General features: G+C 37.1%; 1 protein-coding gene across 7 annotated transcripts in view; it reads left to right on the top strand.

Annotated features, from left to right (window-relative positions):
• AATK (apoptosis associated tyrosine kinase) overlaps positions 1–23,360 on the top strand; it is a 201,465-nt gene that overhangs the window by 26,343 nt on the left and 151,762 nt on the right. The window contains exon 1 of one of the 7 annotated variants that reach the window (XM_074260375.1): positions 16,751–17,533. The exons of 5 other annotated variants lie outside the window; for them this stretch is intronic. Coding sequence is in view for 1 of the 2 variants with exons in the window: in XM_074260371.1 (XP_074116472.1) it covers positions 18,356–18,434 (79 nt within the window). In the remaining variant the exon portion in view is untranslated. Of the gene's footprint in view, positions 1–16,750; positions 17,534–17,597; positions 18,435–23,360 lie in introns of those variants that run through there. One more of the 7 variants, XM_074260371.1, reaches the window with a different exon arrangement.

The raw sequence follows: 23,360 nt of genomic DNA, 5'->3' as shown, positions 1-23,360 counted from the left end.
TAAAGTAACTTGCTCAGAGTCACACACAAGTGTCTGATGCCAAATTTAAACTTGGGTTTTCCTGATTCCTAATTTTTTACATTGCTCATTTAAGAAAACCTTTTTATCTCCCCTTGATATTTATTATCTGGAATTATGGATATATTTTTCTTTTTCCCCTTTCACTTGTGGTTTCCTTCTTTCCTCAGCTATTTGGAAAGCCTTATTAGAGAGGCATTTTGCTTACTTGTTAAATGTTTTTTTGTTGCTGCCTTCTAGAGTACAGTATTGCAAACCTATGTCTTCAGTTCTGCAGGCCCTCTATCTACCAGATCTAATCCCTTAACTTTATTCATTACTTCCACTTCACATTCATAAGAGATGTTATTTAGGTCATACCTGTGTGATCTGATAGGGTTTCTGTACTTTCTTCAATTTAAGTCTTCTTTGTAATAAGAAGCTTATGATCTGACCCACAGTCAGCTCCAGGTCTTATTTTAACTGACTGTATAAAGCTTCTTCACTTTTGGCTGTAAAGTATAAAATTAATCAGATTTCTATGTTGACCGTTGTATTGATCATGCATTTTTTAATATGGTGATATGCTTGTGTAGAGTTGCTTTTTGAATTGTTGGGAAAAAAGTTTATTATAACCAGCAAGTTATCTTGACAAAATTCTTCTATTAGTCTCTGCCCTGCTTCATTTTGTACTCTTGGGCCAAGAAAATAATACTATGGGAAAGACAGAACTCTTCAGGAAAATGAGAGATATGAAGGGAAATGTTCATACAAAAATGGGCATGATAAAAGAAAAAGTTGCTAGACATTTAACAGGAGATGAAATTAAGAAGAAGTAGCGAGACTACACAAAAGAACTATATAAGAAAGATCTTAACATCACTGATAACCACAATGATGTGGTTACTGATCTAGAGCCAGACATTCTTGGGAATGAAATCAAGTGGACCTTAGGAAGCATTGCTAACAATGAGACTAGTGGAGGGAATGGAATTCCAGCTGAGCTATTTAAAACACTAAAAGATGATGCTATTCAAATTGCTGCACACTTAGAACACCAACAAATTTGGAATATACAACGGCCACTGGATTGGAAATATCAATTTACATCTCAGTCCTAAAGAAGGGCAATAAGGAACATTTCAAATCACTGAAAAAAATTGCCATCAGTTAATATGCTAGCAAGCTAACGCTTAAGATTCTGCAAACTAGTGTTTAGCACTGTGTGAACTAAGAGTACCAGAAGAGCAGGCTGGTTTTCAAATAGGCAGAGGAACTAAAGACCAAATTGTCAACCTTCACTGGATTATGGAGAAAGTGACAGAGTTGCAGAATAAAAACAACAATACAAAATAGTTAATTACTTTGATTCTGTGAATTACAACAAAATGTGGCAGTTACAAGTCCTTAACGAGATGGAAGTACCATATCATTTTACTAATCTCTTGAGGAACCTGTGTGTGGACCCAAAAGCAACAGTTAGAACTGAACATGAATTGGTTTAAGATTGGAAAAGGAGTACGACAAGGCTGTATATTGTCACCTTATCTATTTAACTTATATGCAGAGTACACTATGTGACATACCAGGTTGGATAAATTAAAAACTGGAATTAGAATTGCCAGGAGAAATATTAGATATGCATATAATACCACTCTGATGTAGAAAGTGAAGAGGAATTAAGAAGTCTCTTGATGAGGGTGAAAGAGGAGAGTGTAAAAGCTGGCTTGAAACTTAACATCTAAAAAGCTAAGATCTTGGCAACTGGTCCCATCACTTCCCAGCAGATCAAGAGAAGAAATGGAAGGAATGTCAGATTTTATATTCTTGGACTCTTAAGATCATTGTAAATGATGACTGCAACAATGAAATTAAAAGATGTTTGTTCCTTGGAAGGAAAGCTATAACAAATCTGTAAAAAGTAGAGATATCACCTTGCTGATAAAGATCCATATGTTAAATCTATGGCTTTTTCAGTTACAATCTATAGCTATGAGAGTTGAGAGTATAAGAAAAGCTGAATGCCACAGAATCAATTCTTTTAAATTGTGGTGCTGGAGAAGACTTTTGAGAATCCCTTGGAAATCTAGGCTATCAAATCAGTTAGTACTTAAAGAAATTAATTTAGGCTATTCATTGGAAAGTTATGTACTCAAGAGGAAACTTAAACATTAATTCCATAATAAGAAGATGGGACCCATTGGAAAAAAACAAAAACAAAAAACCCCCAAACTCTGATGTTGAAAGGAAAGTGAAGGCAAAAGGAAAAGGGGATGGCAGAGGATGAGATAGTATAATGGAAACAATGAACATAAACTTTGAGAGAGATAAGGAGGAGACACAAGGACCTGGAGTGCTATGTATGATCCATGGAGTCATCAAAAAATTGAACCTCACTGATTGATTGAACAACAAAACTTTCTGATTCCAGGATTAATGCTCTGTCCAACCTAGTTATATGGCTTATTCTATGTGTCTAAATTGATTCTCATATACAAGATGGAACTGATGTGGCTAGACTGCAGTTAATTTGTAAATAGATCTAGAGACTTTAGTAATTGAGCCAGCAATATGCATAGAAAGTTATACAGTCTTAGGATGCATGAAGTGAAGATGGAGTATGGGAACAAAGAAGACCTCTGAATTTTCTGCTTATTTGTCTTGGTCAGTGGGCCTTCTCTCTACAGACACTGTGCTAGGACCCATTCTCCATTGATTAGCAGATTCCTAAGCCCTTTTCATGTAGACTCTCCAGCCTTCCAAAGAACAAACCACATTCCCTAGCCCCTGCTGTCTACTATCTTGTCCCCATCTATCATGACCCAAACTCTTTCATATTCCACTTTTCTTTATTAAATCCTGTCTCTGTACTCTTTGAAGTATTCTATTAATCACTCAACAAATAACATTAGTTGTCTACTATGTGTCAAGCACTGTGCTCGATTCTAGGGATACAAATACTAAGAATGAAAGCGTCTACTCACAAGTAGCTTGTATCCCAGTAGGAGAGAGGATAACTACATATAAAATATATATACAGCAAAATTATGATTAGTAAATACACATATACAAAAAGTTATAATAACTAACATTGATATAGCACTTTGAGGCTTGCAAAGTGCTTTATATATGTCATCTCATTTGTTCCTCTGAGACTGAGGAGTTAAATAATTTGTCCATCATCACATGGCCTATGTGGGAAGCAGGATGTGAACTTATTGGCCAGATTCCATGTTCAGAACTTAAAGTTAATTACAAGTTATTTAAAGTTAAATACAAGATAATTTGTAGAGGAAAGCACTAAAAGTTGGGGAATTCAAGCCACACTTCATGCAGAAGATGATCCATGAACTGTATCATGAAGAGGGGAATCTTGTGAAGCAGAAATAAGGGAAAGAGCACATTCCACACATGGAATGAATGCAAGAGGTTAAAGAGTACACTATACTTTCATTTTTATCCTTTTACAACTTAGCCATTACCTTACCACAATATTAAAAATACAACCTTTTTACAATTTTATTTTATTTTATTCTTAATTTATGGAATAAAACATTTCTATAATAGCATAATTTTTAAAATGTCCATGAAACTTCAGATCTATTATGTACAACTTGCTATTCCTTTTAACTACATAACAAAGTTATCATGTTAAAAAAAAAGATCTTAGAGAGATAGGGAGAGTGTTGTATGAAACAAAGGCCAGTTTGTCAGTTTGGGAGGAGTGGAGGAGAGGAGGAGAGACTTCCTTTCATCCTATATTTCTCATATTCCTTCATTCTTTTGGCTCTCATTGAGACATTCCTTATCATGGATGACACTGCATCCATCTGACCTTTCATCTCTCACCTTCCTTTCCCCCAGCTCAGTGTTCCTGGAAGAAGAATCAGAATACTTCTTGCTTCCTATGGACACTTCAGGACTCTCCCTCTACCTATCTTCCAAGAAAGTCTACTCCTTTGAGATCTGTTCTATCAATACTTATGACCCAGTCCGGATTCTGATGTCTACTACCTACTGGACCCTAAACCATTTCATTTCTCAAGGAGATTAGCACCTGATTTACAATCTCCCTCTCAATTCCCAACACCTATAGTGTAAGAATCATTACCTGCCAGGGTTTTAAGATTTCCTCCCTTGCAAGTTTAGTTTTGCAAGTTTTTGCTAAAAGGGCACACTCTGGTTATCAGCCTTTTTACTTGGGGACTTCAGCAGGTATATTGATGTTCTTTAAATATCCTAATCTCCCTCTTCCTCAATCTACTCAACTCTTCCTTCATTCTACTGCCACTGTACATGGTGATACCTTGGATCTTGTTATCACCCATAAGTGATCATCTCCATCATGAAGAAATCTTAAATTCCTTTTTGCAATTGTCCATCATTCCATTTCTCCCTGTACTTTATCCCCATCCTTTACCTTGACCTCTAATCTCTTTATCCATTAATACTTCCCTATCTTCAGCCCTTCTCTGATTATGTATTCCTCTCTTCTGTTTTGAACTCTTAATAAACCAGTTCAACTATATGCTATCCTGGAACCTTGCTCTCTTGTTCAATTGCTACTTATGTTTTGCCATCCAGGATTACTCCCATTGTCTGTCTCTTTTGTTTGGAAGAAGCTAGTTGGTTGAATGGATAGAATACTGCTCTTGATACAATTAGAGCTGAGTTCAAATTCAGAATTGGTCTCTTAGTAGCTGTATGACTGGGCCAATCACTTAACGGTGGTCTGCTTCAGATTCCTCATCTGTAAAATGGGGGATAGCACCTGCATCAAAAGAAATACTAGTAAATATTTAGCATAATGTTTGGAACATAATAGTCATTAAGTGATGCTGGTGATTTTTACTTTCTGCAGGAACATGGGCTCCTTGACTCTGCCCAGCAGAGGAACTGAAAACTTTAAAATATGGATTGTAGATAGAGACAAGTTCTGAAACTTGGCTAAGAAATCAGAGAGTTTGAATTCAAGAAATGACCCACCCAGCTCCTGGTTTTTGTCTTAGCCCCAGGAACATTTCAAACTAGTCCCTTAAGGGAAGATTTTGAACAGTTTAATTCCCCTGCCTTCCTCAAGGAAGAACTTCTTAGCTGGACTCATTCCTCAATGAGCAGCACACTTTCATCTCCTTACACTTTCCCTATCCCAGTAATCCTGAACTTCAGTTTACCAGTGTCCTCTGCCCACAACTGCCCCCATACTTATGCAATCCTCCTTAATTTAGGACCATCACCCCAAAACACATACACACACACACACACACACACACACACACACACACACACACACACACCATCTTCCACTCCAGATCTGCTCTTCCTTTCTACTATACCTTCTGAAATATCAGTATAATTAACATATTTCTTTCATCTTAAGTAGCTTCATTTTCCTTTCTATCTTCTGGCAATGAAAGCTGACCTCCTCCTAGTGACATTGGTACCCTTGGCACTATTTCCAGCCCCAGTTATACTATGTCTCATACCCTTCACCCCTGGGTCTCATTGGAAGGGAGGATGGGGAGTTGAAATACTCCTTTTTCCCCATGACCACTTTTAGGATCTCTTTCTTTCTTTTTTTTTTTTTATTTAGAATTTTTTTCACAGTATATATGCATGAGTAATTTTTTTTATAATATTATCCCTTGTATTCATTTTTCCAAATTATCCCCCCCTCCCTCCCTCTACTCCCTCCCCCCGATGACAGGCAATCCCATACATTTTACATGTGTTACAATAAAACCTAGATACAATATATGTATGTAAATACCACTTTCTTGTTGCACATTAATTATTAGCTTCCGAAGGTGTAAGTAACCTGGGTAGATAGACAGTAGTGCTAACAATTTACATTCACTTCCCAGTGTTCCTTCTCTGGGTGTAGTTATTTCTGTCCATCATTGATCAATTGGAAGTGAGTTGGATCTTCTTTATGTTGAAGATATAGGATCTCTTTCTAATGTGATCACTAAGTAACTTCTCCTTTGAGGAGATTGATAGCAAAAATCAGTTAAGTTCTGCTCTCAATCTCTTTCCATCACTTTTATCCTCATACTGTTCCCCTGGGGGACAGAGTCAAGAAGCCCAGTATGTTCCTGTAGAATATCCAAAGTTGAATTCAACAGTTTTCCTTCTAAACTCACCTGTTTCCAACTTCTCTATTTCTGTCAAAGGTACTTCTAATCATCTAGGTTGACAGTCTTAGCGTCAAGATTACTTCTTTCCTTTTCCTTTCCCTCCAAGCTAGATTTTGTGATTTCTACCTCCATAACATTTATTTCCTTTCTACTAATCTAATTTACTACTTTAGTTCAGTTTGTTTATTATTTTTGCTATTGTTCAGTTTTTCAGTCTGTCCAAATCTTTGTAACCCTATTTGGGGTTTTCTTGGCAAAGATATTGTAATGGTTTTTCATTTACTTCTCCAGCTCATTTTACAAATGAGGTAACTGAGACAAATAGGGTTGTGATCTGCCCAGAGTCACACAGTAAATGTTTGAAGCTGGATTTGAACTCAGGAAGATGAGTTTTCCTAACTCCAGGCCCAGTATTCTCTACCAGGCAGCTGCCTTCATTATTATTTAGTTTAGCTTATTGTAATAACCTTTTAATTGGCTTCTCTTTCCTGGGTCTCTCCCTACTCCAATCCATCTGACACACAGATACTAAAGTTTTAAAAGTTCTGATTATAGATCAGAGAAACATTGGATTGTATATTTAGAAGATCTTTGGGGTCATCTGATGCCCTTATTCTACAGAACTGGCTCAGAAAGGGGAGGTCACTTGTTTACCATCAGGAATTTTGTTACCAGTAAAGAGAACTAGGATTCCAATTCAGGTTCTCTGACTCCAAATCCAGTACTTTTCTCACTTAACATGATCAAGAAATATTTGTGCTTAAGTCTTCCTCTTTTAAGAATTTTTTTTTAATTCTGAGCTTAGTAAACACTATATAAAATGGGTAGTTTCATATACATAGTAGAACAACAACAACAACAACAAAAAGATCGTGTGTGAGATTGCTGGAATCTATTATGTGCTTTTCTTTTTAAATTTATATATTTACATATTTATTATAGATTTTAAATATAATATGTTCAACTTGTAGTTTTTAAAACTTGTTTCTGCTTGTCTGACTTTCTGGTCTTCCTTCTGTTCTCTTAATGAAAAAAAATAAAAGATACCTCAATAACTTTTTTCTTTCTTTTGTTTTTCCTCTGCTCCACTCCCTAATCCTCTTTACCACCTTTCCTTACCATTTGTAAAGGAAAAAGCCTTTAGATAAAATTGCATAGTCAAGCAAAACAAATTCCCACATTAACTGTGTCCAAAAATTGTATGTCTTACTCTGCAGACCTTCCCTTATTCTCAAAGGTAACCTTGTTTACCTTCCTTGTCTTTCTGATGCAAAGGAGGATGTTACCATGCTAATTAAATATTTATCTATCTCCGAGAGAGGTTGGAGTTGATTTTTATTTTTGGCACAGGAGAGTTATATAGCTCAACTCAGAGGTCTCTTTTGACCTTAGGAGTGTATTCTGCTCTCTTTATAAACTCAGCTTTGGAGAGGAATGTTGAAGATAGTTTGGAAGCTTTCCTGAATAGAACATGTGTGTTTGGTACATGGTATGTGATTGGCCTTTGCTACAAATTACCTATTTTGTGAATTACTGGGCAATTTATAAATTCAAGGTTTGGGCTCCCCTTTCATTCATCAGGTATCTGAGGAATTAATTCCTTCCTTCCTGAGGGAGTTAGTATGGATTAAGATGGCAAAAAAGCCAAGTTGTTGCAGGAAGTGTGGGATGTTGCTGTGAACTAGTCCAAATATTCTGAAAAATAATTTGGAACTGCATCCAAACCTGGTGATAACATTTCTAGGAGTTTATCTTTAAAGACAGTAGGAAAAGATCCATAGGTACAAATTATTGGGATCCATCTGAGTAAAGGCCAAAGAAATAGTACTGAGCTTATATCAGCAGCAGAAGCTCTGTCTAGGTAGATTGATATTAATGTGAGTTCACATAATATGAAATTCAGTTTAGTGGAAATGATAAAATGATACCAGGTCAGATTTAATGTGAGCCAAAATTCAATTTTATAATACATGCTAGTTGAAGATTTTAACACACCACTATGTTGTTAGTCTATGTGTTATTGCTGTATATGTTACAACAGTTGCATTATTTTTGGAAGCCCTTAACAAAATGGACAAAAGAAAGAATACTTCGGAGGGAAACACTGCCAGTGCAGGAGAGAACATTAGAATAAAAATAGATGATGTAATTGAATGGTATAGTAATTAAAAATGGGATAAAATGTCAGAATGCCTGAATCTATGGTACGAAATATTATAAAACATGCAGATAGATTAAAAAAAATTAAAGTTGCATCATCTTTTTTTGGTTTACAAACAACAATAAGGAATAGTAGTGATATAGTGATAGAAATGGACTATCTTGTGTGGATTGGAGATTGCAATCAAAAACATGTGCTTTTTAGAGCAGTCATTTAGATAAAAACTTTATGTTATAAGGCAATGTAAGAAAGTGGAAATGAAATGAATAGTAAAGAAACTTTTACTATAAGTCTTGGTTGATTCGATTGTTTTAAAAATTTGATTCAGTTGCATGATGTCAAAATTACTGGAGAAGCAGTTAGTACAAATGAGGACATAATTGTTAAATGTCTCAATATTGTGAAGAAAATAGTCAAAAAAGGTGAATACACTGATCAACAATTTTTAATGTTTATGAAACAGGCTTATTATGAAAAGGATGCATTTCATAACTTATTTTTTATTTTGATAATAGCTTTATATTTTCAAGATACCTACAAAGATAGTTTTTAACATTCAACTCTGCAAAATCTTGTGCTTCAAATTTTTCTCTCTCCCTTCTTCCTCCCTCCCTTCTCTAGACAGCAAGTAAAACAATATAGGTTAAACATGTACATTTCTTCTAAACATATTAACACATTTACCATGCTGTACAAGAATAATCAAATCAAAAGTAGAAAAATGCAAAAGAAAAAAAAAAGCAAGCAAACAACAAAAAAGATAAAAATACTATTTTGTGATCCACATTCAATCTCCATAGTTCTCTTTCTGGATGCAGATGGCTTTCTCCATCACAAGTCTATTGGAGTTGGCCAGAATGACCTCATTGTGTAAAGAGCCACGTCCAACACAGTTGACCATCATATAATCTTATTGTTGCTGTGTACAATGATCTCCTGATTCTGCTCATTTTCCTCGGCATCAGTTCATGTAGGTCTTTCCAGGCTTATCTGAAATCATCCTGCTAATCATTTCTTACAGAACAATAATATTCCACAACAATCATATACCACAGTTTATTCAGCCATTCTCCATTTGATGGGCATCCATTCAGTTTCCAGTTTCTTGCCACTACAAAGAGGGCTGCCACAAACATTTTTGCACGTATGGGTCCTTTTCCCTCCTTTAAGATCTCTTTGGGATATAAGCCCAGTAGTTACACTTCTGGTTCAAAGGGCCTGCACAGTTTGATAAACTTTTGGGCATAGTTCCAAATTGCTCTCCAGAAAGGTTGGATCAGTTCACAGTTCCACTAACAATATATCAGTGTCCCTGTTTTTCCATATCTCCTCCAACATTCATCATTTTCCTTTCCTATTATCTTAGCCAATCTGAGACTATGTAGTGGTACCTCAAAATTGTCTCTATTGCATTTCTCTAACTAATAGTGAATTAGAGAATTTTTTCATATGATTAGAAATGTTTTTAATTTCTTCATCTGAAAATTGTGTATTCACATCCTTTGACCATTTATCATTTGGAGAATGGTTTGTAGCCTTATAAATTTGAGTCAGTTCTCTATAGTAGAAATGAGGACTTTATCAGAATTTTTTAATGTAAAAATTTTCCCCCAGTTTTCTGCTTCCCTTTTAATTCTTGGCTGCAGTAGTTTTGTTTGTACAAAAACAAATTTAATGTAATCAAAAATATCCATTTTGCATTTCATAATGTTCTTCTTTAGCTATAAATTCCTTTCTTCTCCACATATCTTAAGCGATAGAATATCCCTTGTTTCCTAATTTACTTATAGTATCATCCTGTATGTCTAAATCATGAACCCATTTTGACCTTATCTTGGTTATAGGGTACATAACTTAACCTTTCTAAGAAAGAAAAAACTAAATCCAGATTTAAATTGTCTAAGGACGGTTTAACACTTTTATTGATAAGTAATGCAGAGGAGATTTTAAATTAAAAGGTTACAACCATTGATTATTTCCATATCTTTGATGGTCAAATAAGGAACATGGAGGACTAAAAATTGTTTTTCAGATTCTTAACTCTGCTGCTAAAAAAATTCAAAGACAACAACTTTGCATTTAAGCATTACTTATTTTAAATGATGCTTCAAGTTATCCAGTAAGACTTGGTTCATTGTATGAAAATGGGAACACGCAAATTCATTGATATATGGCTAAAGCTGTCTGCCTTCTAGTGTTTAAATAAAAAGTTCATTCTATGCTGATAAAATATTTTAAATGACAAAAATGATATTTTTATCAGATCATCAGTGTATGATCTTTAGATATGTTATTCAGTAAATTTAAAATTTTCAAAATTTTGTTTTCTGTAATTATTATCTTAATTTGTCATAATCCTGAATCAAAAATTCATTTTCTTATATTTTTAATATTACATTAAGAAACATTAAATTTTTTTTACATTTTTCATTGCTTATTTTCACTGTCCAATGACCAGATTTTGCATATAATTATAACTTTGAATAGTGTGAATTTGAATAATGCAAACACTTCACAGAGTTTCATATTTATAATAGTTGGGACCCGACTGCAAATAAATGTATGTAATTGTGACATAAGAAATAGTGAATATGGTAGATTCAGATAACCTGGGAAAAGTTTTTTGAACTATTGCACAGTAAAGTGAGAAAACTATGTTAATTTGTAATAATGTAAAAAAAAATTCTGAAAGATACAAAAATTCTAATCAATGAAATGATCAATCATGTCTTTAGAAAAATCTCTTTTTAAATTTTTTTTTATTTTTACAAAAATTTTATGCATAGGTTTTCAGCATTGACAATTGCAAAACCTTTTGTTTCAACTTTTCCCCTCTTTTCCCCCACCCCTTCCCCCAGATGTCAGGTTGACCAATACATGTTAAATGTTAAAGTATAAATTAAATACAATATATGTATACATGTCAAAACAAAAAGAATCAGACTTTGAAGCAGTGTAGATTTAGCCTGTGAAGGAAGTCAAAAATGTAGGCAGACAAAAATAGAGGGTTTGGGAATTCTATGTAGTGGTTCATAGTCAACTCTCAGAGTTCTTTCGATGGGTTCAGCTCATTACTACTCTGTTGGAACTGATTTGACTCATCTCATTGTTGGAGAGGGCCTCGTCCATAAGAATTGATCATCATATAGTATTGTTGTTGAAGTATATAATGATCTCTTGGTCCTGCTCATTTCACTCAGAATCAGTTCATATAAGTCTCTCCAGACCTTTCTAAAATCACCCTGTTGGTCATTTCTTATAGAACAATAATACACCATAACATTCATATACCACAATTTATTCAGCCAATCTCCAATTGATGGGCATCCACTCAGTTTCCAGCTTCTGGCCACTATAAAAAGGGCTGCCACAAACATTCTTGTACATATAGGTCCCTTTCCCCTCTTTAGTATTTCTTTGGAATATAAGCCCAGTGGTAACACTGATGGATCAAAGGGTATGCACAATTTGATAACTCTTTGAGCATAGTTCCAAATTGCTCTCCAGAATGGCTGGATGTATTCACAGTTCCATCAACAATGTATCCCACATCCCCTCCAATATTCCACATTATCTTTCCCTATCATTCTAGCCAATCTGACAGGTGTGTAGTGGTATCTCAGAGTTGTCTTAATTTGCATTTCTCTGATTAATAATGACTTGGAGAATCTTTTCATATGGCTAGAAATAGTTTCAATTTCTTCACCTGAGAATTGTCTGTTTGTATCCTTTGACCATTTATCAATTGGAGAATGGCTTGATTTCTTATAAATTAGAGTCAATTCTCTGTATATTTTGGAAATGAGGCCTTTATCGGAACCTTTGACTGTAAAAATGTTTTCCCAATTTGTTGCTTCCCTTCTAATCTTGTTTGCATAAGTTTTGTTTGTACAAAACCTTTTTAATTTGATATAATCAAATTTTTCTATTTTGTGATCAATAATGACCTCTGATTCTTCTTTAGTAATGAATTCCTTCCTTTTCCACAGGTCTGAGAGGTAAACTATCCTATGGTAGAAGAATCTCTCTTGGCAGAGAGGTGATAATAAGAATAGGCTAAGACATGTTCAATGAATAAATTTGTTTTCCTTGACTTACCTATTTGTTAAGGGATGGCATTTAACTTGAACTTTTTCTTCTCTTTTAAGCCTTTGATATTATTTCTCACCTACTCCTGTTTTTTCTCACATTTTTCTGACAATGAAATAGCCTTATTTTTCTTCTTAGGAAGACTAGTCTCTTGATCTTACACTTTCCCATTTTCTCTAGAAGATTTCAACATTAATTATCTCCTTTCTATAATCTTCAGCCTCTCCCTATGGTTTTCTTCTCTATTGTCTTCAAACATACCAAGGTTTTCCCCATTTAAAAAAACAACAACCAATAAACCTTCACTAGGCCTTTGATTCACCCATAGCATTTATTAAGCACCTAGATACCGCCAAGTGCTAGAACAAAGAAAGACAAAGAATGGTCCCTGCTTTCAAGGAGTTCACATACAGTGGGAGAAATGACAAGAAGACAACAGACAAGATAGTAACAGGTTAAATTGGAAATAATCAAGAGGGAAATATTTACCAACATCAAAGTGTATTAGGAAAGACTAAACCTAGAAGATGACATTTTAACTGAGACTTGAGGGAAACCAGGAGGCCTAAATAAGGGAGGAGAGGCCCAGGGGCAGAGTTAGTAAAAAAAAAAAAATGGCCAGAGTGGAGATAGAATGTTTTGTTCTAGGAGCAGCAAGGAAGGCAGTCAGTGTCCCTGGATTCCAGCACGTGCACATGGTGTGTGTGTGTGTGTGTGTGTGTGTGTGTGTGTGTGTGTGTGTGTGTGTGTGTGCATGTAAGAATTAAGGTGTAAAAAGATTGAAAAGCTAGATTGAAGGGTCATGTTGTAAGACTTTAAATGCCAGGAAGACTTTACATTTGTAATACATATAACATATTAATACAGTGATACATATATATAATTTATAAATATGTCAGGGAGTGTAGATTCAAAAATGTTTACTGATAAGGGTACATGATCAAAACAGGTTTGGAATCCACCTCTTTATAGTTTGTTCCCATTCTAAATCCTTTGAAATGGTAATCCTTATTATAGTATAAATATGCTTTTTATATAGTTACAGTTCCAGATTCCATTTTTCTCTCTGTTAGTAATCTGTGTGATGGGTGTCTGGCTTATGAGATTCAGACTTCAGAGTCAAGGCCAGTGATAAAAAAAAAAAAGGGATATTTCTCTCAGATGTTTTCTATTGGCTGTTGAGGGAAAGGTTTGCCTAAACAAGGTGGATCTGAGGATGTTTAATTCAATCTTCATTTTACAGAATAGCAAACTAAGGCTCAAAGGAGTGAAATGACTTGCTCAGATAGGTTGTAGCAGAGCTACAGAAATGGATCCTTTTGACTGGAATTCATGTTGTCTTCCACAACTATCCCTTTGGCCTGCTTAGTTCAGCTTCCCAGGGATCATCGTTGAGTCTGCTCTCCCTAGACCAGCCCTGAGCCAGGGAAATGGAAGCAATTGTGGCAGGAATCAAAGAGGGATGCTGGAAGTAATAGGACTGATGTAGAGAGGACTCAGAGACTTATAGTCTGTTAGAATGTTGAAATCTCAGTTCTGCCACTGAACACTTGGGTGATTTTAGGTAAATAACAATCTCTCTGAACCTCGATCTTTTCATCTATAAAATGAGGGGGTTAGATGAAGTGAATTCTAAGTTCCCTTCTACCTCCAGATCTTCTGGGACCTTAGACATCCACTCCTTCAGCCTTTACATTTTATTGATGACTTGCTGAAAGGAGATGTGACTTGTCCAAAAGTATACAAGTAGTCAGTGGCAGAGATCTCACATCTGGGTCATTGCACCATGCTGGCGGAGAAATGGGTGAACTGGAAACAAAGTAGATTTTGCCATGCGTGAACAAGGTCATTAGTGAATTTCTTTGTGTCCATCAGCTGCAGAGCACATGAGCTCTTTTAGCAGTGTGGCAAGTTTAAGTTGTCAGTCATGAAGTAGGATGCCATCAGGCCCTCCCCACCAAAACCATATTAGCCATTGCTTACTCCTAAACGGGATGGGTGACTATCATAGGCCATTGTTTTGATCAGATAAGTTTTGGGAAGCAACCATAAGCGGGAGGGTTATTGAACTATAGGAGGCTTTCAAGCATGATGGTATCCTTTGTGTTTCTTTAATGTTTTCCTTTTTTTTTTTTTAAAGTGCTTTTCAACCTTCTAGCTTGTTTTCCTCTATTTGCATCCCATTTAGACATGGAGAACAGATGGTTGCAATCCCCAGCTGAGGAAACTGAAGAAGCCCAAGGTCACATTGGTAGTTAATGGTGGAACTGTGCCTAAAGCTCAGGTTTCCTGCTTCACAACTCAATGGCTCATCTTCTAGGCCACAGAATGTGAAGTGACTTTGAGTTAGATTAGAAAGAGGAAGAAAAGTCTATATAAAATGAAAAGATAGGTCTATTTCCCATTGCTGTGGCTTCTGTGTTATTTCTATTTCTTTGAAATCAACCCCTCAAGTACTTATCAAGCACCTACCATGTGCTGGATAGTATGTAAATTATAGGTATGGGGTTGGGGAGGGACATTTTATAAAGATTAAAAATCTCTACTCCTTATAAGCTTATATTCTAATGAAGGAGACAAGAAGTACATATGTATGTGTATATATATTATAATGATATTAATACATTTATGCCCACATAAATAAAATGTAGTTTGAAACTACTGAAAGTTGGGGGAATCAGGAAGAGTTTCATGCAGAAAATGATACCTAAATTATATCATAAAAGAAAAGAGAGACCTTTTGAGGTGGAGGTAAGAAAGGGGTGTATCACAAGAGTGTAGCCAGACATTCGGTACAAAGGCACAGAAATGGGAGATTAGTGTCATGAGTAGATGGCAAGTTGGAGGGAGAATAATATCCTCCTGTGAGGTTGGAAAGATAGATTAGGGTCAGGTTGTGAAGAGAACATTGGAGAAATTTGTTTTGTTCTATAGGCAATAGAAGCCATTAAAACAGGTTGAGTAGAAGAGTTTCCTTGTCAGATTTGTAGTTAAGGGAAATTACTTTGGCAGCAGTGAGGAGGATGGACTGAAAGCATGAAAGATATAAAGCAGGACTATTGCAATAATTTAGATGAAAGGTGATAGGGAATTGAATTCAAGTTGCAGCAGTGTGATTGGAGAGAGGGATCAGTTAGCATAGAATCTATAAGATAGCAATTGAGTCTAAGGGTAGGGATGTGTGTGTGGTGCAATACTTGTTCTTTTTGAAGGGAATAAGGGCCCCCAAGGCTTTCTATTTGTAGCATTCTTTCTAAAATGTAATGTTCTCTGTTGAAGTTTCCTTGGGGTCTCTGGGAGCAGCCTTCGTTTCAGTTCAATAATCACTACAAGTGCAGCCAGGTGTTAAAGTCCAAACCCTTTATTGTCTCCTTTAATGCCTTTTCTCCTTCACTTGGGGCTCAGCTAGTTTTCTGGGGGCCTTCCGGAGTCTTGGTTTCAGTGGAGAAGCGAAGGAGAGCCTGCCACCAAGGTGGTGTGAGATGCGATGAATCTGTCTGAGTCCAAGGGTTTGCGCTCCAGCCTCCTGTCCCTTGTCTCTGAATCTCTGAATCTCCCTGGCTGAGGCTTATATGTCCCACACTGAGTACACACCAATCATTTCATCACTAGGAAACCGTTATTTGTTGTAGGATTAAATCAATGCTAACCTAGATTTAACCATTGCCTCCTCAGTTCCACTCAGTACCTTGTTTCAAGTTCTGGCCCATAACATCTCCTTGTAGGATTAAACCAATCAGACTGAACCATGCTAAATTAGATAATTATCATCTCTATCAATTCCATTGACTTGGTATCTTGTAAGAAGAATCCTTGTTTTAACTTCAAAGTTCTGGCCCATAACATCTATTCCCATTTAAAAAAACAAAGACAACTTGGAAATGATGACAATAAAAGGTTCTCTAGGTCTGCCTGAATATAAGGAATACACACACACACACACACACACAGACAATATATATACAAAGGTATTGTGTGAAGGAGGGCATTAACTGTTAGGGAAGGGGAATTAGGTTTCAAAGTCAACATAGTAAGTCTGGATCTTTTGGGGGAGCATTTATTTTATATTGAATTAAATTTTTTCAAATGAAAAAACATCTCCTCTCCTAACTACCCTGCCCCCGCCAGTGGGGAAAACCAAAGCAAATAGCTTGGCCAGGCCTCCCAAAATTCTCACAATGGGTATGTCTAATATCTATCTGTATGTATGTACACATGTATGTATGAACACTCATATATGGATATAAATATACACACACATATGTATATGCACACACACATACATACATATATATACATATATATGTGTGTATATATATATATATATATATATATATATGTATATATATCTTATTCTATACTTAGTCCCTCTGTTAGAAAGCAGGTGCCGTGTTCTATCACCTGGACTCTGGAATCATGATGGTTCATTGTCTTGCTGGGAGTTCTCTCAGTATTCCGAGTTGTTTATAGTGTTGTAATTGTGTGCATTGTTCACCTGGTTTATATGAGCCTTCTCAGATTTCTCTGAAATTTTGTCTACTTCAGAGAGGAACAGAGAAAGCCATTTTGGCTGGACCAAAAGAGATTCAGATCCTCCTCTCTCATGCCTGATTCTTCCTTTGGGCTCCCCTCTGCTTCCACGGGTGGGGAGCAAGATCTATGCGGATCCAGCGTTGTGCTCCTCTCCCGGGAAGTAAGGTGACGTATGGCAAGGGCTCTGAGGGCTGGGTGTGGGATTCCGCTGATCTGCGTTCAGGCCCCTCTCCGATCACCTCCCCGCTGTGCGAGTTAGGGGTATTCAGCCTCAGGCACTTATGTGCCATAGGTTCCAGATACAGCAGTAGGCACTGGGGGTTACCAAGATAAAAACCGCCAGTCTCCACCCTCCCCGAGTTCCATTGAAGGGAAACTAAATGTATGCATTAAGTAGATAAGTAGGTATTTCTGCAAGGGATGTTCTAGGAGCTGGGAGGGACCAGGAAAGGCCTCTTGTGCATGGGGCCCTTGGAAGCTCCCCTGGAAGAAATGCAGGCGAGAGGCCCACGGGAAGGAGGCGGCTGGGGAAGAGGCTGTGTGGAGGCAGGAAGACCACAAGTGGAGCGCCATGTGTGATGGGCGCCATTTTGGCCGGCCCGCAGGGTTCCTGCAGGTGAGGAGTGATGCACGCTAAGTGAGGAAGGTTAGGCGGGAGCCAGACGGTGAAAGGCTCCACCAGCCAGACGGAGGCGTCTTCTTCAGCGGGGAGCCTGTCAGCCTTCAGCAGGAGGTCACCTTCCATTCACACTGTCGTAGATTTTGTATATATAAGTTTTTTTGGCGTCTTCTCTGCCCCACTGAAGGGAGCACCTCAAAGGCGTCTTTCAGTCTCTCCCTTTCTTTGTGGCCTCGGTGCTTAGCAGGGCTGAGATGCACGCGGTGCTTAATAAACGCCATTTACAGACTTTCTTCCTCTGGGCAGGGACTTCAGGTGTGGTACTGTGTGGGGGGGTCTCTTAAGGGACTCATACAGAAGTCAGCAATTTTTGTCACTACCTGACCTTGGGGCCGAGTGTCCGGTCCCCAGCCCTGCTGTAGCCCCGTGAGTTGGGCTAAGGCTTCGGGTCACAGCCTCCGTCTCTCCCTTTGCCCTCCCAGCCACGGCGGCGGAGCCGCAGCTCCGGGGCGGGCCTGGCCCCCCGCACTGCAGTGCAGGGAGGAGGCCGCCGGCCTCTTGGCTCCCGCTGAGCTCATCGATCTGAGCAGCCCCTGCTCAACCCCTCCGGGCTCCGCTCTACCTGGAGAAGCCGCTGGCTTTCCCTCCCGCCTTTCCACCTCCCTATAGGAGCGCCTCCCCCATCCCCTTCCCTGACCTCCCCCTCCCGCGTCCCTCCCTGCCTCCCCTCCCCTCCCCCTCGCTCCCAGGGCTTGGGGATGATTTCATTTTACACGACAGCGCGCATCCCTGTCAAAGCAAATTAGGAGAAATTAATGCATGAGGCTTGAACAGACGGGGAAGCGTTCGGAGGCCGTGGCAGGATGGGCAGAGAGGAGGGCAGCCTGTGGGAAGGAAGGTATTTTTCTTGTCTTGTTCTGCGTGGCCCTGGCGGGAGCGCGGGCACGGAGGGGAGGGCGGACGCCGGCTGGCTGGAGTCGCCTAGTCTCCCCTCCAGCCGCCGCAGCTGCGTCTGCTTCCAACTCGCCGAGTCCTGCTTTCTCCGTCTCCTTGTCCAGATGTCCCCTAAGCTTCCCTTCGGGACCAGGTGTGTAGGGCCCAAGGCGACCCGAGGGGCCGTCTGAGCCAACCTCCGCATTTTCCCCTGAAGGAAACTGAGGCCCTGAGGCTGGGGCCCTGCCCGAGGTCAACCTAGGAGTAACGGGCAGAGCCCCGGGTCAGGGCCCCGGACTGCGGAGCAGCCTCGCTGCCCGTTCTCCTGCCCTGTCCGGATACGGGGGAGCTATGTGACGAGCTCAGCGTTCCGAAAACGGGAAACCTGCCTCTGTGGTTCTGTCCCTTACCCTCCTCCGGTTTTCTCTGTGCAGAGGCGTGCATGTGACGGTCTTTTTTTTTACTGAAAGTGGAAGGAATCTAGCAAGGATGGGATGGAATTGTTGCCAGTACACGAGAATGCAGGGCCTTAAAACGGGGAAGAAGCCATCCGGGCTGGTGCTCGCTCTCCAAGCGTTTCCTCCTAAAGGCTGCCCCGGCATTTCCGTTTTGGGCAGACCTCTTGGGAGGTAACAGCTGGAAAGGAGCCTCGCGAGCACCCTGACTGCTGGGCAGCCTTGTGGCGATGCGGGGCGGGGGCTGGGTTTGAGTCCAGAGCGGCGATCACTCTTGTTCATCTCACCTTGGGTGTTCCAGGGTCCTTCCTAACTTGGAAACCGAACTAGTGATTACACACACACACACACACACACACACACACACACACACACACACACACACACACACGTCTATATGGGTGTGTATATACATTATATGCACTTATGCACACAAATACATACATATATATATAGAGAGAGTATATATTCACCATTTAAAGATGTTATTTATATTGGCATACATACATATATAATCGCCATACATATGCAAAAATATGTATATGAAAATAATGTATATAATATGTATAAGTATAAATATATAAGATATTGTTATTCTGAAAAATACCAAATTATAGCATAATAATGCTTCCTAATATTAAGTACAAATCTGGCATATAATACAAGTTACCTATGCTGTTAATTATAACAATATCAATTCATTAAATTATAAAATAATCCAAAATAGGAATAATTTCCACCATAAAAAAGAACAGAAAAAGAATTAAGTATAAGATTATAAATATCTATTAAGATATAGCTTGTTATATATAATATGGATACAAACACAAATATGTATAGACCATGGTAATTTTAAAGCTTTCTTGTCTTTGTTTCCCTTAGAACTCTGCTGTATATGTTGTTTATAAAGTTTCAAACTTATTTTATCTTTTTAGAGCTTTTTATTTTCAAAACATACGCATAGATAATGCAAGACCTTGTCTTCCAAATTTTTTCCCTCCCTTCCACCACCCCCTCCCCAGACAGCAAGTAATCCAATGTATGTTAAACAGATGCAGTTATTCTATACATATTTCCACAATTATCATGCCACACAAGGAAAATCAGATAAAAAAAACACAAAAGCAAGCAAACAACAAAAAGGTGAAAATGCTGCGTTGTGATCCACACTCAGTGCCCATAGTTCTCTGAGTGCAGATGGCTCTCTTCATCATTATGATCATGGGAACTGGCTTGAATCACCTTGCAGTTGAGAAGAGCCACATCCATCAGAATTGATCATCACATAATCTTGCAGTTGCTGTCATACTTATTTTTTTTAAATCAGCTATATAAGTTGAAAACAGACAGCCTGGATGCACAGTAATTTGTTTTTTGTTTTGTTTTTCCCCCTTGCTTTCTTTTTCTTAAATTACAAAAAAGTTTTCAAAATATATGCATAGTTCTCAAAATTCACCCTTGCAAAAACCCTGTGTCCCAAATTCTTCTCCCTTCCTTTTCCCCACTCCCTTCCTCAGACTGCAAGTAATCCAATATATGTTAAACATGTGCAGTATAATACATTTCCACAATTATGTTGCACAAGAAAAATCAAATCAAAAGTCTGCTGTATATACTTTTAAAAGTATATAATTTAAAAATAAAAATGCCCCTCTTTTTTTTCAGGGGGAGAAGACATCACAATCTCTTGTATTCCCTTAATTGCTTCCCAATAAAAAAATATTTTTTATAAGAATAGTTAAGCAAAACAAATGCACATATTGGTCTTATAAAGAATTTTTAATTCTGCATATCACCTTTCTGGCAGAAGGAGGGTAGCATGAGTCATTATTGGTGCTTTGGAGTCATGGTCATTATATTGATTAGAGTTCTTGAGTCTTTCAAAATTGTTCTTCTTTATGATGTAGTCATTGTATAAATTTTTCTTTTAATACTGTTTGCTTCACTTTCATTAGGCCATATAAACTGTCTCAATGTTCTCTAAATCTATTAGTTTCATTATTTTGTACGATACAACATGATAACCATTCATTCTATTCATATAAGCTTAGCTTGTTCAGCCATTCCTCAAATGATGAGTACCTACTTAGTTTCTAGTTGTTTACTACAACAGAAAATGTATTCCTCATAGTGGTATTTCTGGATCAGAGGTATGCATAGTTTAGTAACTTTTTAGATATGATTCCAAATTGCTTTCCATAATGACATATATATCACAGTTCCATCAAGAGTATGTTACTTCAATGACTTCCCATAAACCTTTTAACAATTCCCATTTTTCTTTTTTTTTTTTTTTCATAATTTTCTTTTCTTTCTTTTTTTTTTCCCCAAACTGATGAATGTAACAGTACTTCAAAATTTTTATAAAGGGCATTTCTTTTTTTTTTTTTAATTTTTTATTATATATATATTTTTTATAATATTATCCCTTGTATTCATTTTTCCAAATTATCCCCCCCTCCCTTCACTCCCTCCCCCCATGACAGGCAATCCCATACATTTTACATGTGTTACAATATAGTCTAGGTACAATACCTGTGTGTAAATATCATTTTCTTGTTGCACAATAAACATTAGAATCCGAAGGTACATGTAACCTGGGCAGACAGATATTAGTGCTAACAATTTACATTCACTTCCCAGTGTTTCTTCTCTGGGTGTAGCTACCTCTGTCCATCATTGATCATCTGGAAGTAAGTTGGATCTTCTTTTTGTTGAAGATTTCCACTTCCATCAGAATACATCCTCATACAGTATTGTTGTTGAAGTGTACAGTGATCTTCTCGTTCTGCTCATTTCACTCAGCATCAGTTGGTTTAAGTCTCTCCAGGCCTCTCTGTATTCCTCCTGCTGGTCATTTCTTACAGAGCAATAATATTCCATAACCTTCATATACCACAATTTACCCAACCATTCTCCAACTGATGGACATCCATTCATCTTCCAGTTTCTAGCTACAACAAAAAGAGCTGCCACAAACATTTTGGCACATATATGTCTCTTTCCGCTCATAAAGGGCATTTCTATTAGCTTCAATATTTAGGAAATATTTTAATATAATTGTTTATAGGTTAGATTTCATTTTAGAGAACTGACTCCTTTATATTTGGAAATGGCCTTGGTTCTTTTTTAAAAAATTAGTTTTCCATATGTTTTGGACATCCCAACTTCTTGCAAATATTTTTTTTTCTCATTCTGTTTTTCTCATACCCTTGTTTTCTTTGTAAACTTAGCTGAACTGATTTTGTGAAAAAGTTTTTCAATTTTATTTGATCAAAATCATTCCTCCCATGATCCCTCTATTCCATTTGGGTCATAAGCCCTTCTGCTATCTATAATTGCATAAATAAAGCTTCAACTGTGGGTTGCAACCCTATATTGGGTTGCAAAAAATTTGGCAACAAATTCCATCAAGATGTAATTCTTTGTATGTAAAAATAAACAAGCATATATTATTTTAAAATAAATTTGTGATTTATCAGTAAATGTTTGATATATATGCTTATTTTATATACCTACATACCTAGGGTTGCACAAACATTTCTCAAGCAAAAAGGAGTTGGAAGTAAAAAATATATATATATTTAAGAAGCCCTGCTATAAATGATTCCTTTTTTGATTTGACCTTTTATATCTAAATCATGTATTTTTTTGAGTTTATTCTGGTATATTATGTGAGATGTTGATCTAAACCTATTTTCTGCTACACTGCTTTCTAATTTTCCCAATAGGTTTTGTTTAACACCGAGTATAATTCTATAGTAGTTAAAGAATCTTTTGGTTTATGGTGTATATCTAATCTGCCAAACTGATAAGATTTCCTTTTTTTTTTTCTTTTTTCTTTAAATCGGTACTAAATAATCCTAAATGAATAGTGTTTATGGTACAGTTTGAGATCTGGTGCTGATAAGTCCCCCTTCCTTTCTACTTTTTCCACAAAAATTGACATTTTGTACCTCTAAAATTATTTTTTCTATTCTAAAAAAAAAAAGTAGCTTTTTGGTAGTTTAGCATGACATTGAATAAATTAATTTATATTGTATTAGCATATCACAGTCATGAGCAATGAACATTCAATTATCCAGGTCTCCTTTTAGTTTTGAAAAATAATGTGTTATAATTGTATTTTACAATTTTTGGCCATGTCTTGTAGGTTGACTCCCCAATATTTTCTACAATCTGTAAATTATTTTGAACTGAGATCTCCATTTCTATCTCTTTTTGCTGGGTTTTATTGTTTATGTGGTTTGTCCCCAAAGTTTTACCGTAGTTTTAATAGCTTAAAATTATACAAACTCTTTTGAAACAATCTGTATATAGAAAGACTGATAATTTATGGGAATTTATTTTATATTGTTATTTTGTTGAAGTTACTAAATGTTTCAATAAATGTTTTAATTGAATCTCAAGGGTTCTTTAAAGCAAATCATTTTATA

Source organism: Sminthopsis crassicaudata, chromosome 4, assembly GCF_048593235.1.
Source record: "Sminthopsis crassicaudata isolate SCR6 chromosome 4, ASM4859323v1, whole genome shotgun sequence".
In the NCBI taxonomy this organism is placed as follows: Eukaryota; Metazoa; Chordata; class Mammalia; order Dasyuromorphia; family Dasyuridae; genus Sminthopsis; species Sminthopsis crassicaudata.
The sequence above is the reverse complement of the archived record's forward strand: the minus strand, read 5'-3'. Positions and strand labels throughout refer to the sequence as shown.